Source organism: Macrobrachium nipponense, chromosome 48 (genome assembly GCF_015104395.2).
Source record: "Macrobrachium nipponense isolate FS-2020 chromosome 48, ASM1510439v2, whole genome shotgun sequence".
Lineage (NCBI taxonomy): Eukaryota > Metazoa > Arthropoda > Malacostraca > Decapoda > Palaemonidae > Macrobrachium > Macrobrachium nipponense.
Genome location: NC_087223.1, coordinates 7973160 through 7991255, shown reverse-complemented (window position 1 = coordinate 7991255; position 18096 = coordinate 7973160). Strand labels below are relative to the sequence as shown.

General features: G+C 37.9%; 1 protein-coding gene across 1 annotated transcript in view; it reads left to right on the top strand.

The window, feature by feature from the left end:
• LOC135204995 (uncharacterized) overlaps positions 1–17856 on the top strand; it is a 45277-nt gene extending 27421 nt beyond the window's left edge. Inside the window, exon 7 of the mRNA XM_064235224.1 lies at positions 11956–17856. Coding sequence (XP_064091294.1) covers positions 11956–16397 — 4442 coding nt within the window. The 3' untranslated portion in view covers positions 16398–17856. The remainder of the gene's footprint in view (positions 1–11955) is intronic.
• Positions 17857–18096: the final 240 nt, after the last annotated feature.

Sequence of the window (18096 nt, the reverse complement as noted above, 5' to 3'; positions counted from 1 at the left end):
ATTCTGTATATTATTCAACATTGGTTTTTGTGAGGAATGTAGTCATGTGATGCTTATTTTTTTAAAATTTATTTACTGTTCTTGAACAGTATCAAAAGTAATGTTCTGTTAAGTGCGCTGTATAGTAGTATTATTACCAGGCAAGCCACCTAGCTAACTTGTTTAATTTTATGTCACAAAGATTTCAAAAGTTTTAAATTATGTTTACAGGCCACTTTGGTTTTGGTTACAGGTACTATTGAACAACAGTTTCCATGTTTCAGTATTTTTCTAGAGCCACTACGCAATATCTCTTAAACCATGGGATTAAGGTTGTGGTTGTTGTAAAGATCACCCAGCCTAGTCTTGTAGACGGTGTGTCTTGCATAGTTCCTGACCAGTGAGGGAAGTATACGAAAGACCTTAGTTCTTTCTTTCTGCTAACAGTTTTCACATGTATGCAGCCAATCATATTACTACAACAGTGCAATTTTCAACTAGTGCAATTGGAAAACTTTAAATTCAGTGTAGTGCAATCAGCCAAATGTTCAGTGTTGCTGGTCCCCGGGGGTTATATTTGTACATTGACTTAAAACAAAATCCTACGGGCCAGCCATGCGAGAGTTGAGAATCGCAACTTGGTGGTGTGGTTAATAATTTTGTATCAGAAAATTTCGTTTACGAAAGATGTTGCACAAGTCGATCTACAGAGCATTTCGATTGGAGTGTAGATGATGATCATCATTTTGGTAACTTCTTCAAGACTCTTATTAGCTTTTGAAGTTGATATTTTGCCAACCGGTAGGCTAGGAAGAAAAAAAAAAAAAACATCTTCTGGATTACAATGCACCCCCAACCTTGTAATGTAATTGATCTCACTGCCAGAGATATGGTGTCAGTGGCTGAATCCTGACTGAAATCTCTTCTTTGAGTAATTTGCACCGTGTTTGTAAAGTAAAATATAAAACGTCATCCTTCAAATTACAAGTATTTTGTGATCTTAAAAAAAAAAAGTTAAAAGCACTTGTATGGTGTACCAGTAGTGTGTGAATCTAAATTTTTGTGTTCGTCTGCAGTCATTTGCTGCTGTGGAAAGGATGTCGAACTCTTAAGTACTGTTTTAGCTCGGTAATCTAGTTGTCGTAGTGTTTGCTAACAAGTTATGTAAGAAGTGCGAAGCAGCAACCGTTGAGAAGGAAGGAGGTTTGTCTCAAAAGTGACGTCTTGTGGGTGAGTTCAGTTACTCGGGATATTTTTGGTGTGAACCCAGATTCTGTAATATAGAGTTGTAAATTTAAATGAGGAGAAATTTATGACTGTACTTGTAACCTTGATGTTTTTAGGGGAGTCAAGTGTCTTGTACCGTAATATTGACAATTTTTTAAGCTTTAATTTTTCTTCAAACCTAGGTATTTATTACTGATGGCAAACCGTCTCTTGCGAGATTTATGGAAACTTGTATATTATTTTCCGTTGAATTCATCCAAGTTTTATATCATGTAGGACACATGCCATTGTCATGGGTGCGTATTTATTTTGCCATTGAGTGTACATGTTCATTTTGCGTATGTACTGCTTTAGGTTATGAGATTACACACGAGCTGCTTCGAAATTGTAATGCCTGTGATGTTTTGAAGGCAACATTCCAGTTTTGAGGGGTGAATTTCATATAAACAAAAAAAAAAAACTTTCTTTTTTTAGGTGTTACAGTAGATGGTGAGATGTGAGTTAGGTTAGTGTTAGCTGAAGTTAGCCTTAGCTCTCTTACAGTGACTTTGAATTGCCTCATTTCTCTTTTGAACTTTTGTACAAATAACCAAAGACAAAGCTTAGGCTAGTTTAGCTCAGATTAGATGCCCAGTTACCTTTCATTTTTATGGATTTTTTTCTTTTCTTTTTTTATACCAGAACGTGCTGTTGTGTATTCTCATAAACTAGAATGTGCGTACTGTAATTGCAAGGATGTCTGTTTGTTTATTTGTGTACCTGACGGGAAAAAATCTTTGCAGTTTTTTATCATGTATAGGTATCTTTCAAAATGACCTGAGGGAGAAAACATGATTTGCACTTGTTTCAAATGACGTGTTATGTTCATGATCAGAAGTCGTCCTTTAAACTAAGAAGTGGTTGATTGGCTACAAGTTTGATTGGTTTAATTGTAATCATCCTTGACCGATTTCCATTTCAAAATCTGTTTTGTCAACTTTCCCAAAGTATTTGCTTCAAAATCTGATTTGTCAACTTTCCCAAAGTATTTGCTGCAATGAAAAAGAACAATTATTTATTTATTTTTAATTAGTGAAATCACTGCTACACATAGTGTGCCCTTCTTTCTTGGTTTACGTACGTTTTGTAGGTTTTAAGGAGGTAGGAAGTCTGCGGTTCTCCAATGCATCCTCTGCACTGTTACCAGTGAAGCATTTTTTTGTAATTTATTATACAAAAGTTGTTTTTTCTGTTTAATGTTTTTTAAAGTTTATACATATTGCAGGTAGTGTATTTAGTTTGACTTTGGTAGAAACTTGATAAGTTTAGCTCAAGTTCCAAGTACTTGAATTCCTTTTTGAATTAAATGAAGGAGTTAGATTTAAAGTAATGACAGGGAGGTTTTTTTTTAATTCCTCGTTTTTCAAAGTCTTGATACATTGTATTGTCATCACCGTAGAGGAAAGTGGATCACTTGATTTTTCTGAGGTATTTTTTACTGTTTTCATCGTACTGATTTAGAAATGTCCATTTCAGAAGGGCTATGGTTAGCACAGTAATCTCACTTACAATCCTGCAGTATTTCAAAAACTTTTACATTGTATTAACATTCTCAAGATGTCATATGGCTGAATTAAACTTGACAGGGCTCAACACAGACACACTTATACATACTCTACTACATGCATTACATACAAAGACTACATATATTACATTATCAATGCATTTGTCATTTACCATTTATAAAGTCTAGAGTTTGAATGTAAACCTTGTTTAAATATATTATTAGAAGGTGGAAATGTTTGACAAAATGTAGTTCTTTAAGCGAAATTGATTTACCAATATCTCGGCAAAACATCTTGGTCTTAATTTTCATGATTATGCCTAATTAAGATTCCTAAAACTTTATTGAAGAGTTTTTGTTTGTAAATTGTATTTTAGTAAATCAGTGTAACTCACCAAACCTCTCAATTCCAAAGTGTCAACATCTCACACTTACATGGTCTCTCGAAGACTGCCCCCACGCACACACCTAAACTCTCAGCCTCTTCTGTCTGACCACAGCCGAAAGATTCCACAAAAGGCATCGCAACTGCGTCAAAGGAAAAGAAACAAAAAATATCTCGAGAGTGAAATCTGTCAAAACAATAATAATGTATAGCGTAACTTGTCAGTCATTAAAATTTGAAGTACGTGTAGAGCCTTTTGTAGGTAGTCTGCTCTCAGTGGTGTCTCCATGAATGTAAATTTTTAATAAAACATATTTATATATTGTGGCTGTTTCTCTTCTCAATCCTCTCAAATGCTGTCATTTTTCTAGCTATAATTCAGGACTTGCCCCCAAAAAATTCATGCTGTAACTGTGGGTCTAATATTTGAAGATTATCTACTTCCTTTCCAAGAAATGTAATTTCTCTCTCTCACTGAATAGAATCAAATGAGCTTTGACCATACTACACAGTGAATGTCAAGTAAACTAGCTGTAATGAAGACACTAAGAAGCACAGCTCCTTACCAAATTGAAAATAACCACCACTTATGTGTCAGTCAATTTTTGTACAGGTTGAGTTACGAGTGCAAATGCGACTTCAGCTGGAATACAATAATGTACAGTATTAACTTGTCTTTGTAAATATAATTATCATTCCTTTCATCTAGGAAGTTAGACTTGTAATGATTAGTTCCCTTCCCTCTTCTGCCTTGTTCAGTTCTTGCCCGAATTCCTGTTATTCTAGGTCTTAACTCTGCCCATTCTCTTGTTCATAGTTATTTGCACATGTACTATGCTTTCTAAACAGCGCCTCATTCATGTTATATTGTCAAGGTATTTGTTCTCAAGAAAAATGACGAATTACTCTACCAATTATCTTATTTTAAACATGGACAAACTGGGAGGAGTTGGTGTCAGGAAGCGCATTTGCCTTAAGACATCTGTCAATACAAAGTATGAAAAAGAGTTGTAAAATAATGTTAGAAATACGTAAAATAATGTTAGAAATGCATAGAGAAGTGACCCCAACTATGGATTAAGTCAGGAAGACATTTTTTTTCTCCCCGGCTGTAAAGTTATTAAATTCCTTCAGTTTCCTGTGAATTATTATATTAGCCATGAAGTCTTAGAAATATGACATAGTAGGCGGTCCCCGGCTTACGACGTTCCGAGGTTACGACGCTTTTTCTTAAATATTCATTGAAAAATCCGCCCTGGGTTACGACGCTTGTTCCGAGGTTACGACGCTCCGAGTTAACGATGCTTTTAAAAAACTCATACTATGATAAGAATCCTTTATAGTTTAGCACAGTTTCTCTCTCTCTCTCTCTCTCTCTCTCTCTCTCTCTCTCTCTCTCTCTCTCTCTCTCTCTCTCTCTGTATTTTCCGACAAAAATAATCACTAATTAGTGTATTTTGATGTTTATTTTCATGACTAAATACATTTTTATAATACAAAAATGATTTACTAATTTTCAAATATTAATTTTGATTAATACTGTATTAGTAAGTTTAATAAGTTGAAATGATATCACATAAAAATAATAATTCTCTCTCTCTCTCTCTCTCTCTCTCTCTCTCTCTACTACAAAGATGTATGTTTTTTTGTATGATAAGTGATTTACTATTTTCAAATATTGATATTAATTTATACAGCAATAATATCAATTCATTAAAGAAAATACCATAGTGAATTAGTAAGATTTTAGCTTATATTTAAAAAATTATGGAAGAATGGAGGAAATCCCAGTCTTCTTCCAGTAACCTTTTCTCGAAATCCAGGTACTAAAACTGTCAGATATATCAAGTTCTGTGACAGCCAGGAGGGGGAAGAGCTGCAGTGTTGCAATCATATGTTCATGACATTCCCACCCCCCCCCCCCCCTCTCTCTCTCTCTCTCTCGTCTCTCTCTCTCTCATCTCTCTCTCTCTCTCTCTCTCTCTCTCTCTCTCTCTCATTTACTGAGACTCGAGATTTTTTATTTTGTACTTTTACTATTTGTTTTTTAATACTTTCAAATAATAATAATAATAATAATAACTGTAATTACAAAATTCATATGTGATAGTATTTTAAAGAAATACAATACGTACTAATCTATCCATGTCACTTTTAATTAAGGTTAACTCTCTCTCTCTCTCTCTCTCTCTCTCTCTCTCTCTTCATCTCTCCTCTCTCTCTCTCTCTCTCTCTCTCTCTCTCTCACCGAGATGAAAGAATTTTTATGTATAGTATGTAAAATGTTTATTGATAATTTCAGTTATTTAATAATAATAATAATAATAATAATAAAATAATAAAACTTTAAATTACAAAATTCATAATGGTCGTATTTTAAAGAGATGAAAATGACCTTTCCATTTCACTTGTAAGGATAATTCCTCTTTCTTACTGAGATGAGAGAATTTTTATGGTAGATGCACGTGTTTATTATATTTTCAAATAATAATAATAGAAGTAGTAATAATACGATAACTAATTTCAAAAGGAAATTCTTCCCTTCGTCTTTTTCTGTATCAATTTCCCTACCTCACAACTCCAGTGACACTCGGAGCTTAACAATGCCATACAATGGTCAACGAATTTAATGGTTTTATGTAATCTCTCTCTCTCTCTCTCTCTTCTCTCTCTCTCTCTCTCTCTTGTATGTTAATGAAAATATACAGTAATTTGTGAATACACAGTGTTGCACATGAAAAAAGTAAATTAGTGATAATTTTAGAGATACGGCCCTAAGAAAAATTGCAAATTAGTGAAATTTTCCCTGTGGACATGTTTTCAAGAACGTCGTTCCGGCTTACGACGATTTTCGGGTTACGACGCGTCTTAAGAACGGAACCCCCGTCGTAACCCGGGAACTGCCTGTACCCTCATTTCCTACTGTTTCTTCATTTTATTAATAACACTTTTATCATACTCTCTTCCTGCCTTGCTGGTTAATTGTATGACTCAATAGAAGTATGAATGCCCAGGCAAAGCTTACAAAGTGTATGGAAGTGTTCCTTTTTTTTAATAAGGTAACGAAGCCCTATAGTGTAATGTAGAGCACAAGTGTACACTATCAAAACGTTACATTGCCATATAAGTCATCCTCTTGATTTTAACAGAAGGTCACATAAAGACATTGGAAAACTACCTGAAAAAAAGACATTAGTATTAACTACCTACTTTGGTGTGGAGTTCAGGCAGAAAGTTTACAAGGTGAAAAACTGGTAGAACTGATTCCATGTTTTAGCCCTGTGAAAAGATAACTTGAAAAATCAACCTAAATCATGTTATGTGCTTTTCTGATTAGGTAGTTCCATCAGTATGTCTAATCAAAAATAAAATCTTGGAAGATATTTATAAAAGGACAAATATTGATTAAGCCCCCAGTGCCTGGGCTTTTGCCCTAAAACTCGTACATCCATCCATCCAAATATTGAATAAATTACTATCTGGTACCTAAAAGATAACCGATTGTGCAATGTTACTACTGTAAAATTCAGAAGGAAACTTAAGTCAGTATAAGAACTTTCAAGAATTGGGATGTTGCACTTACTTTTCTTGACAGGGTTGCAAGATGAACCTCCCCACCTCTCATGCCATCCTCATGACTATAAAAAATGGCACATCACTAAAACCTGTAAGACAAGGCGTAAAGCTTCACTTTGCCTCTTTTGAGTTCAGAAATGCTAATACAGGCAGTCCCAGGGTTACGACGGGGTTCCGTTCTTGAGACACGTCGTAAGCCGGAACATCGTCAAAAATCCTAAGAAAACCTTACTTTTAATGCTTTGGGTGCATTCAGAACTATGTAAACTGCCTTTCTATTGCATTTTTCATCAAAAAAACCTTTAAATATTGATTAGTTTACATTTTTGGTGTCATATTTCATCTGCCAGATCAGCTTTTGTAGGCGTCGTAACTCTGGAGCATGCGTCGTAACCCTGGAAATAATTTCTGATGAATATAACTGAAAAGCATCGTAACCTCGGAACGTCCTAAGCCGAGACCGTCGTAACCCGGGGACTGCCTGAATGTAGGATGAAAACTAGAATGTGTGTGTCTAGGCTGTCAAAAGAAGGCTTTTAATCTCTATGCTGTCTCAAGGCATGCTTAAATCATTTGTTCTGGGTACTTTTGAATCTAAAGCACCCCCACGGCATGTGGATAATCCCTGACAACTTTTTTTTTTCTAGAGGTATGCTCTTAATGATTGTAATTGTACCATATGAAATTGCATATTGTTCTGTGGTTGGAAGGATAAAAGCAGATAATTTACCATACCAGTTCCTTGGAGCTGCCATTATATAGTGAATAGTGTATAACTGAATCACGAAAGTTTTGAACGTGGTAAATCCATAAATAAAGGTATAAGCCACGAAGGAAAAATAAACAACTGAGTTTCTGCAAGATTTTTCGACTCAACGTCCTTTACTTAGCAAACAAACTGCTAAGTAAAGGCTTTGAGTCAAAAGATCTTGCAGAAACTCTGTTGTTTATTTTTCCTCTGTGGTAGTGTTTAACACTCGCCCCAGTTTTATACCGACACCTTTTATATAGGTGAGCGAGTCAGAAGCTTCTGACATGTCCAATTTAGCAGTTCTCTGGTATTATAGCAATATTTTACTAGAAACAATGCTAAAGCAGACATATTTCACTGGGCGACACGGCTTCCTCACCCAGAAATAGATTTTTCCTACGTCAAAATCCCTTTTATAGTGAATAGTAGGAAGTTTGCATCATTTATGAGTATGTTCTAGTGAATTATTTTTAGTTTTGTGTGATTAATCAGTTAGAAGGGGATACATAACTTTTAGTCATGAAATCAGGGTTAAGTCGTTTGCCTCAAGTTTGGAAAGGAAGGGAAATATTCATGAGTCTCTTCTCTATAGAGTAGTTCTATAGCAGGTGAGTTGGTTTGTTTATTTTTCCAGTTGAGTTGGTGTAAAACAAAAAGGTTGTAAGACTGCAGTAGGCTTGCATCTGATTTTAATTAAAGAGCCAGTAGGAAATGAAAATGCAGCAATTTTGTATTTCAAATCTACGTATGTATCTATCTCTAGGGTATAAAACAACAGATGTGTATGTATTGTAGAATACAGCCCAGTACACTTTAGTGTCAGATATTTTGATTTTTACAGACTCTTTCTGTAAATGAACTACTTTGCAATGCATGTGCTTAATAAACCACTGGCTTTCTTTTAACTGAATGCAGTTGTTTGTCTGTAATTTATAATGATTAGCAGAAGTGTTGCATGTTATCAAGTTTCGTTTTGTGTGACGTTCTTTTAGTGTAAGCTAATTTGTCCTAGGTATGTCATGCTTGTTGATGGTTTCTTGGCTGGTTGCTTGGCTGTTACTTTAAACACTGATCAAAGTTGGATAGTCCCTTGAGAACAGCATTGCAGTTTCATTTTGAAGCTCAAGAAAGGCTGGAATTTTCATCATTGCAACATTTATGTGTAAGGGTTAGACATGAGATATATACCCTCAACTCTTGTGTACTTCTGCCTTAATTCTTTTCTGGTCCATGTCATGATGATGTATGCCCTTTCTTCATGATTTTCTGGCCTTTTACCTCCGTATATCTCAGCTTATTGGAGGAGCTATGGAAGTCTGTCTTTTGTGGTGTCGGGGAGAACTTGGTGATGGAGCTGGGGTATTTATTTTACCTCTGCAGGTCAAATGTACCTTCATTGACAGTTCAGATTACATTGAAAGTAGTAGACCTCTGATGGTCCTAATTTATTTCAGTTCTAACCTCTTGGTACTTTGAGTCATTTCTCATTGTCAGTCAGCAGTAAAAAGAAAATGGTGTAGCAAGGTGGAACTTTATGCCAATCCTTGCCTCTGTGTTTTGTACAGTCTTGACAGACAACAACCCCAAAGGTACTGAAGGTAATATTAGTAGTCAGGTGCAGTGGTAATTATGCTCAAGATATTGTGATGATTGTGATTAAAGTCAAAGTACAACAAAAGAACGATGATGAAGTCAAAATACAAAACAACATGATTATGGATAACCTTCAGCCATCAGTCTAAAGGTCCTGGCTTTATTACTTGTGAACCATGCAAGTAAAAGGCCCTTTCTTTCGTGATAATTGGTGATGATTCTTGTTACAAAAATCCAACGAAAGGTAAATCTGCAGATTTAGATAGTTAATTAATGATGCAATACACTACAGAGGGAGTAACGTTCTAATTGATAGGAACAAACGTGGCTGATTGAAAGATGCACAAAAAACCCATCTGTGTTCTTCCAAGATGAATTTATACAGATAGCTTGAAGTCAAGTGAGGGAGTGGGTTTAGCTGTGGTCACAGTATATGCAGCTGAACTCTCAATTCTTTTGTGATATATTCAGACTCAAAGTGCTCTGGAAAGCCTGGACAATTATAATCCCATCCTTTAGTACTGAAAGCTCAGGTGTGGCTTTCACATTTTGTGTAGGCATAAAACAGTATGGTTTTATTTGATTCTTGGTCATGTTGGGATCCTAGGGAATGAAGAAGCAGACGGAGAAGCAAAGAATGCCTGTACCCAAGGAGAATTAATATTAAGTTGAGAGCCTCACTTCGATATGAAAATTTCTATTCGTAATTATATACTAAGTAAGTGGCAGGAGCGATGGGCATCTCCCCTTCTTGCTAATTGTAAGTTAAAAACTATGTTAGACCTCAAACAGGATTCTGGTAATAATCTTATCAATGCAACAGGAGGACCACCAAAGTTATTTTAACAAGGCTGAGGATTGGTCACTGCTGACTGACAGTTTTCTTCTTGATGGTAGTAGTGCTCCAGTGTGTGTGTGCTTTGTGATAGCCCTTTTGACAGTTTAGCACATTCTGGTTCACTGCACCAGGTTTGTAAATGAGAGGCAGATGTAACATCTACATAGTAAAACCACAACTGAAATTTTAGGAGACAACATTGATGTTGGCCCTGGTTTGAGTTGTAAAGGCCTGTGGATTTTATAAGAATATCTTGTAATTTTATATAGGTGTAATGTTTTTTATCTTATTTATGACAGTTGTTTATTTCATTAGAAATAAAAATTCTTGTTTTTACCGTTTTAAACATCAATCATTAAGGTATCAATTTTAAATTCATTATTTATATCATTTCCATTAAACTCATTATTTATATTTCCATTTTCATTCATTGTCATCAGCGCTGAGCGGCTCTGTGGGTCCCAGTGCTTGGTGTTATGCTATCACAAGATATGAATGAAATGAGTTTATATTATACTAACAGCTTTCCCCACTAAACTACACCTTAGGAACTGCAATTCTTCCTGTAAACCACAAAGATGAAAATTTCCAGGTAAGTGAGAGCAGTAGATCAATGTCCTTGGCCCTGAGGTTCATGAAAAGTGAAATGACGTTAAAAGTTGGCAGGATAAAATTTGTAAAACAAAAATTACATTCTAAGATAAGATAGTATTATTCTACAGAGTGGAGTTGCATCAACCCAAGATATATAAACTCTTGTTGTGATCAGACACATCAGGCTTCATTAAATATGATTCAGAATTGAAAATACTGAAGAGGAAAGTTAGTAGTATTCAGCTACAGAGACTAAACTTCAAAAGAAATCTCAGGATTCCTCAACACAGCAAAAAATCCCCTCATGAGAAACTTCTGAATTTAAAAGAGTACTCTGACAAAAAGCGAAATGTGCATTGCAATAAAAGCAGTACATATTGGCGGGGGGGGGGGGGGGGGGGGGGGGGGGGGGGGGGGGGGGGGTTCCATTCCTGGGTGGTGTGCCGATAAGCGAAAACTGCCATTCACTGAAACTTGGCAATTTATAAATACCCTTATGGCGTACAAGCGCCTCAGTGGCGTGGTTGGTATGGTGTTTGCGTTCCACCTGGGTGGTTGCGGGTTCGATTCTCGGCCATTTCATTGAGGAGTGAGAGATGTGTATTTCTGGTGATAGAAGTTCACTCTCGGAAGTCACGTAAAGCCGTTGGTCCCGTTGCTGAATAACCACTGGTTCCATGCAACGTAAAAGCACCATACAAACAAACCTTATGGCGTACCATAAGCACCTTATGGCACCCATGTTAGGTATGTTATGGTGCCATAACTCTATTATTGGTGCGTATGATGCCGATAACTGGAACTTGCCGATTTTATGGCATTAGACAAGCGTCAAAAAACTGGATCGCCGATAACTGAGTCCGTCAATAACTGGGGACTGCTTATATTAAAATGGTGCAGGTTTTGAGTCAGCAGCCAGGTTGCATGTGAGTGTGAGGTAGCAGCATACAATAGAAACCATCAGCCCAAAATTGCAAAGACTTCGGTGTATTTGTCAGTGATTTAAAATCCCATGGTCCCATTTTGGACTACATTTGTTGATCCTCGGATCATTCTGGGACGCTAATTGAGCAACTCGTGGCCTCGGACGAAAGCAGTCTTTTAGATATCAATCTGTTTCCAGCCTCTGAACCAGAGGTAAAAGTAATTTAAACTGCTGTGTCAATTTTCCCTGATTTTTAAATTTTGTTGTGCTTTCCATCCACTACATTGTCTGTTAAATTTACTCCTAGATTTCTCTTCAGTTAGATGTACTACTTCATTGTATTCTGCGGGGAAAGACAGTTAATTAATTGCACCTCAGTGTTATGTCATACATGCATAAATCTGAAGTAGTATAGTGGTAGCAACAATGGTAATGAAATATAAGTTAGATTAATTCTGCCAAATAAAAGGAACACAGATTTCTTAATTTTCTGCTAGTGAAGATGTATCATGTTTTCATTTCAGTATCTTCTTTTTCTTTACAGATTTGTCATCCATACGCTCACCATCCTGTGACAAACCTGACTTCCCGGAAGATTCGAACTCTAGTTCCACGCCTAATCTAGACCAAGATCAAACAAAGGTAAACTCATCCACTTCCAAAGTCAAGGTATGTGAGCATTGCGGCAGGACATTTGAAAAGACGCCGGCGTATTTACAGCACATAATATCACACAGACCAGTTCAGCAGTGTAAGTGGTGTACCTTCAAAAGCAAAGATGAAAAACGATTTGCGCAACACATGAAGAGCCACTTGGAAGTTCAGTGCAACATCTGCCTTGGACTGTTTGCAACTCCAAGGACAAAGAGAGTTCACAAGAAAAGGATACACAAGTTGTACGAGTGTAAAACTTGCTCGGCAGATTTTAATACGGAAGAAGAACATGCGGACCACTTAATTCAGGAACACAGTGGGTTAGAGAATAGGATCAAAGTGGAACCAACAGAGAATATTACGGAGAAAGAAATAATTGGCGGTGCCCCATCCGACATTCAGAATGGACCAGTAACAGAAGTGAGAGAACTTATCAAGTGTAAAGACGAGAAACAGCTACTTGAAAATGTTAAAGAAAAGCTGAATGAGGCAGTTAATGAGCAGAGCTCTTTCACTTGCTATTTATGCAACAAGGAGACGAAGAATAAGTGTGAGCTGAAGATCCACATTGCTCAACACCTTGGGGTACCCAGCAGCAAGATCACAGATGAAGACTTGCTCATGGGAGACATGAAACCTTACAGTTGGAATAGTGGGTTTTCTATGTATGGGGCCAAAGATGATGATGTAGAAGTCCTTGGTTCTGACAATCCCATGCAGTCAATGTTGCAGGATTTAGTAACGAGTAACAAATCCAAGGCTCCTTTCTCAAATCTTACTTCTCCCTTTTCATTGAATATAATCCCCCCATCATTACCAGCAGCTGTTCGGCCTCAGGATAGTTTAGTAGATTCCATGCCGTCAACATCTGTGTCGGACGACTTGTCTGTGAGAGAAATACGCTCGATAAAAACTGAAAGAATGGACGATGACCTGAGCGAAGACATCAAAATGGCAGGTAGAAGAACAACCAGATATAGCTATGTGAGGAGAATTCCATGTGACCAGTGTGGAGCTGTGTTTAAGTCCTACAATAAACTTCGTCAGCATGAAAAGCAGAAGCACAGGGAGAAACCTACCTGTCCATTGTGTAATACCACCAGGACTAATATTAAGAAAGTGTTTCAACATCAGATAGCAGCACACAAGAACAAGTTACGGTGTCACTACCTGTGCTTGGCATTGTTCGACACAAAAGAAGAACAGTCCGCTCATCACTTGCAGGTTCACAATAAAGACGACTCAAAGTTGACGTGCCGTTACTGTAAAGAGTCGTATCCTAGAGCGACATTTATGGATCATTTAATCATGTGTGAAGAGCAACATGTGCGGAAGGAGAGTCCGGTCAATTCACACGAGTGCGGTTTCTGCGAGTCATCTTTCCAGACTTTAGAGGAGTATAGCAATCACATCAAATTTTGTGGCCCTTGGAATAAAAAGGGGAAGGAAATTGTGCTCGACGAAAACACAACTCCGGAAACTCCGATGGTTTTACGTGAGAGAAACCCAACCATTGATAATACAGAAATTACTGATGATTATTCAGAAGAAAATAGTGTGGATAAAGGTATATTGAATGATGTTATCCCAGTCCAAGTCAAAACAGAAATTTGCCAGGATGTGGAAATAACTCACACTTCTGAGTTTATCAAGCAGGAAGAAGGTATGAAACACAAATGTAAACATTGTTCGTTAACATTCAAATACCAGGAAGATGGTATCAATCACGTTCTCACACACCACAAAACAACATTAACAGCTATGACAAGAGAGCCTCAGATGTGCCACGTTTGTGGCAAAACCTTTTTGTCCAGTTTAGCATTTTGTAAACACATTCTTAATCACTATAGCGAGCTGGGAATGTGGGACTCACTTATACCTCCTGATATTGATATGGAAACCATTAGGAATACTTGTTGGATATGCAAGACGGGTGGTATGACTAACCACAGGTACCATGCAGCAAGGAGGGACAATGCAATAGAGAACCTCCTAGCCACATCGTCCACAGACCCAGATGGAGAACCATTCAACTGTTCCATGTGTGACGAAACCTTTCCGGACAGGTTAATGTTCTGGAAGCATATCAAACTACATCTTTCAAAGTCGCACTTCAAGAATGTGGAGGGAGGTAAGCGGCTGAAGTGCAGCAAGTGTCCAATGAAGTTTAAGAAGAAATCGGAGCTTCACCAGCACTTGGCTGCGCATCTTATTCATTCAGACGTAGAGGAGATAGTCAGCGAGTCGGAAAACAGCGACAATGATTCTGACTCGGCTTTGAACAGCAGTAGGAAGAGGCCTCGGCGAGACAGCAGTAAAAGAACTCCATGTTCAGTTAACGCTCGACTGTCGTCTAGTAACGAACCCCCCATGAAAAGACATTTCCAGAAGTGCAAACGGTGCCGTAAGAAGTTTGCGAATAAGGAGGAGGCCATAAATCATGTACAGAAGTATCATAAGTCCGTTCTAGAAAATATGGTCGCCGAAACTCAGATCTGTCACATATGTGACAAAGCTTTTAGGAAGCCTATGCTCCTTTGCCGACATCTCTTACACCATTACCATGAGTTGGGCATGTGGGATGACCTTGTACCTCGAAATATTTTAGATGTCTCTCAGGACCGGAGGTTTTGTTGGATATGCAATAATATGCTTGGAAGGAAAGCCAGCAGGCATCTGAATATGAGAAATACTCAGATTGAACAAATCTTAACAAGTAATTCAAAGAAGCTGAGAGAGGAACCTGAGTTTAGTTGTACATTGTGTGATGCTGTTTGTAGTGACAGACATGCATTCTGGAAACATATTAACCTTCATTTGTATAAATATCCCAAAAAGAAACCAGCGATTGAACAGCCTGTTTATGTAAGCGCAGAGAACCTGGACTGCAGTGAATGCATGCTCAAATTTAAAGACAAGACTGATCTTAATAAGCACATGGCCTCGCATTTCCTCCTGCCAGTTGTGCAGGAGAAAGAATTCAAAGAAGAAATCTGCAAGCCCAATGAAGAGAGTGAGGATGAGGACGAGGAAGAGGAAGATGTTGAGGAATCCCCTGTGAAAGCCGACCCGACAGAAGTGTCTTCTTTGCTTCGGAAGAATAACCCTCAGGAAATGGTGAGATGCACACGCTGTTTGAAAGTCTTCCAGAAGAGCTTTGAGGCTGTCCAACATGTAGTTTCATCTCACAAGTTCTTTTTAATGAGGAAATTGGACACAAGCGAAATGTGTCACTTGTGCGGCTGCATCTTTAAGAGTCAGTGGTGCTTGTGCAAGCATGTTTGTAAACATTATTGCAACCTTGAAATGTGGGACGCTCTCGTACCAAGAGACCTACTAGAAAAATTTGATTATAGGAAATTTTGCTGGATTTGTAAATGCAAACTAGATAGGAGATATGCTCATCACATAGGAAAGAGGAATTTCAACATAGAAAAGATCTTATTGGCAGCAAGGTCAGAAGACCAGGAGAAGGACTTTCTGTGTACAACTTGTAAAATTCGGTTTCCAAATAGGTTAGACTTTTGGATGCATATAAAAACCCACATTTGTAGACCTCCATTGAATGTTGGAAGGCTGACAAAATCTTCTGCATCAAGTGAACCAAATTGTCAGCTAAAGGTCCTGGAGTGTAGCGAGTGTACTGAGAAATTCTTTGAAGAGCACGAATTGTACAAGCACTTGGCAGGTCATTACATCAAGCCTGTGAGCCAGAATTCTGAGGAGGATGAGGAGAGCAAACTTGAAGAGGTTAAGAGTCAAAACAATGATGTGGAGGAAGATAAAGAACTGAGAGTCACAAGGTTCAAGAAGAGAAGTAGTGTGCCTGAAAAGGGGAGTATGGATAATCAGGAGGAAGTGCTCAAAGATGGTCGGAAGGACAAGGCTGATAAAGCCTTCTCCGACACATCTTTGAGCGAGGAGGAATGGGTGCCGTCAAATGAGGAAGTGGAGGAGGAAGATGAAGAGGGAGAGAGAGGAGAGGGAGAAATCCTGGCCGCAGTTGGAGAAGTGAGTGAAAAATCTGTTCTTAACAAAGATGATGGGAATGAGGGTTATCGTAAGGAAGCTGTGGTTGAAGATGTGGAGGACGGAGAAGGTGAGGAGGAGGACGATGATGAGGGGGAGGAAGAGGAGGAGGAGGAGGAGGAGGAGGAAGGAAGAAGAAGAAGAGGAGGAGGAGGAGATGACATGAACGAAGACATGGAAGACGAGGAACTCTTGGGAGACGAAATAGAAGAGGAGGAAGAGGATGCAGACGATGAGCTGGAAGATACCGGAGAGGACGCAGAAACAGACGAAGAGGACGACGAAGAAGATTCAGATTACTAATTGTTTAGTAATTGATAATTTGACCAGATGTGGCCAGAGACTGTATATAAAGCACTATGTACAGTAGTTTAGTGTATAAAGTAACTCAGTACCTTAATATTCCTAGGAAAATATTTTTAAAATATGGAACCACATTCAATTTGGGTCAGCCTATCAAGTCAGGTACCTGTCACAGAGGACTTACATATATATACAGTATAGGGCACTGATGTATATACAATAGATCTGGAGTTAAGAATGATGTTATTTATGAAAAAGAATCTTTAGGCTTTTTGAAACTATGCCTGAATGGTTTGTACATTCTTTCAGAGGCAAGTTATTACTTGTATGTAATCACTTCGCTCTTAACCATCTGTATTGCATTCAGTTTCATATTTTTCTTGCATTTAAAGGTGAGTTTACACTAGGCTTCAACAGCACGCTGCATACTTAAGACTCATCACCAACTCCTCCCCAATTCGCATTAGCCAAACTTACTGGACTGCTCACTAGGAGTCATGTGTCACGCCGCACCACTAACTCATCAAGGCAAGCTTGATGGCTGAAGTCTGACCCAGACAATCCGCCGACGACAAATCATTAATAACCTTTCAACTGTCATCCCGTTTTCTATTATACTACAAATTTTCATGGAGAAGAGATCCATTGTTTGACTGAGTATTATCAGCATCATCCATGTTTATGGAATGTAAAATTAACATCATATAAAAATAGAGATGTACGTAGCTGTCAGGAGATAATGCTACCGGTCACAGCACTCGCGTAGTAGTGTAGAGGCAATATGCGCTATACCAGCACGTGACGTCACCCAGGTGGGCGGGCAGAGGTGACTTGTGAAGCGCGCTGTGAAGCGTAGTATAAAATCACCTTAAGGGCCATAACCAGAAAGAGCCAAAGAAATATTTCTTCTCTTTTCCTTTCTTTTTTGCCGTACGATTTATCTTCGAATTGTGGTACATTGATACATTTTTTTATATTGACTGCTTACAATAATTGCTCCAATCTCTTGATGATTATTGCAGAGGTAGTGAGAGGGAATTTATGTATGAAAAGGTGCCATATGTTTTGAGTGTGTGCTCTGAGTCACGTGTGTGTGTGTTTACTGTTACTGTACGTATTAACAGGTACCGTGCGTATGCAAAGTGCGTCAGATGATTGCTTTTGTATCTGAAGTGAAGCATTTATTTCTCTTATAGGGTTATTAATTTAGAGTAATATTTTCCAGAGCCTGTTTGTCCTCAACTGAGAGAGAAAAGTTGTGTACAGAAAGAGCTTCCTTGGAGCCTGTTTTTCCACTCAGTAACTTCTGGTCAATAAGAAGTGACTCACATTCCTGCGTAAATATTCGTGTGGATAACAGCGTGACTGTTAATTTCGGGGCAAGGAAGCTCAAGGTTGAAAATGGTTGCTGTGCAGCCCACGAATTTGGTTTGATGCAGTACATATTTCATTTTTTTATATAGATTGTGTTTAATGTTCATAACTCTGCTGTGAAAGACATTGGGTATATGTACACTGAAACATACTGTTTGATAAAGAAAAGTGAAAGAATTCTTGGCTGACAGCAAAAAGGCTTTTCAGTCAGTTTATCTCAGTTCTAAATCACCTGTACATAAGATCGTTAGTTGTTAATTGGGCATTATAAACTAAAGGGCAGTGAATTAGTTGATATTTCTCAGGTTGTATTCGGATTAGGGTC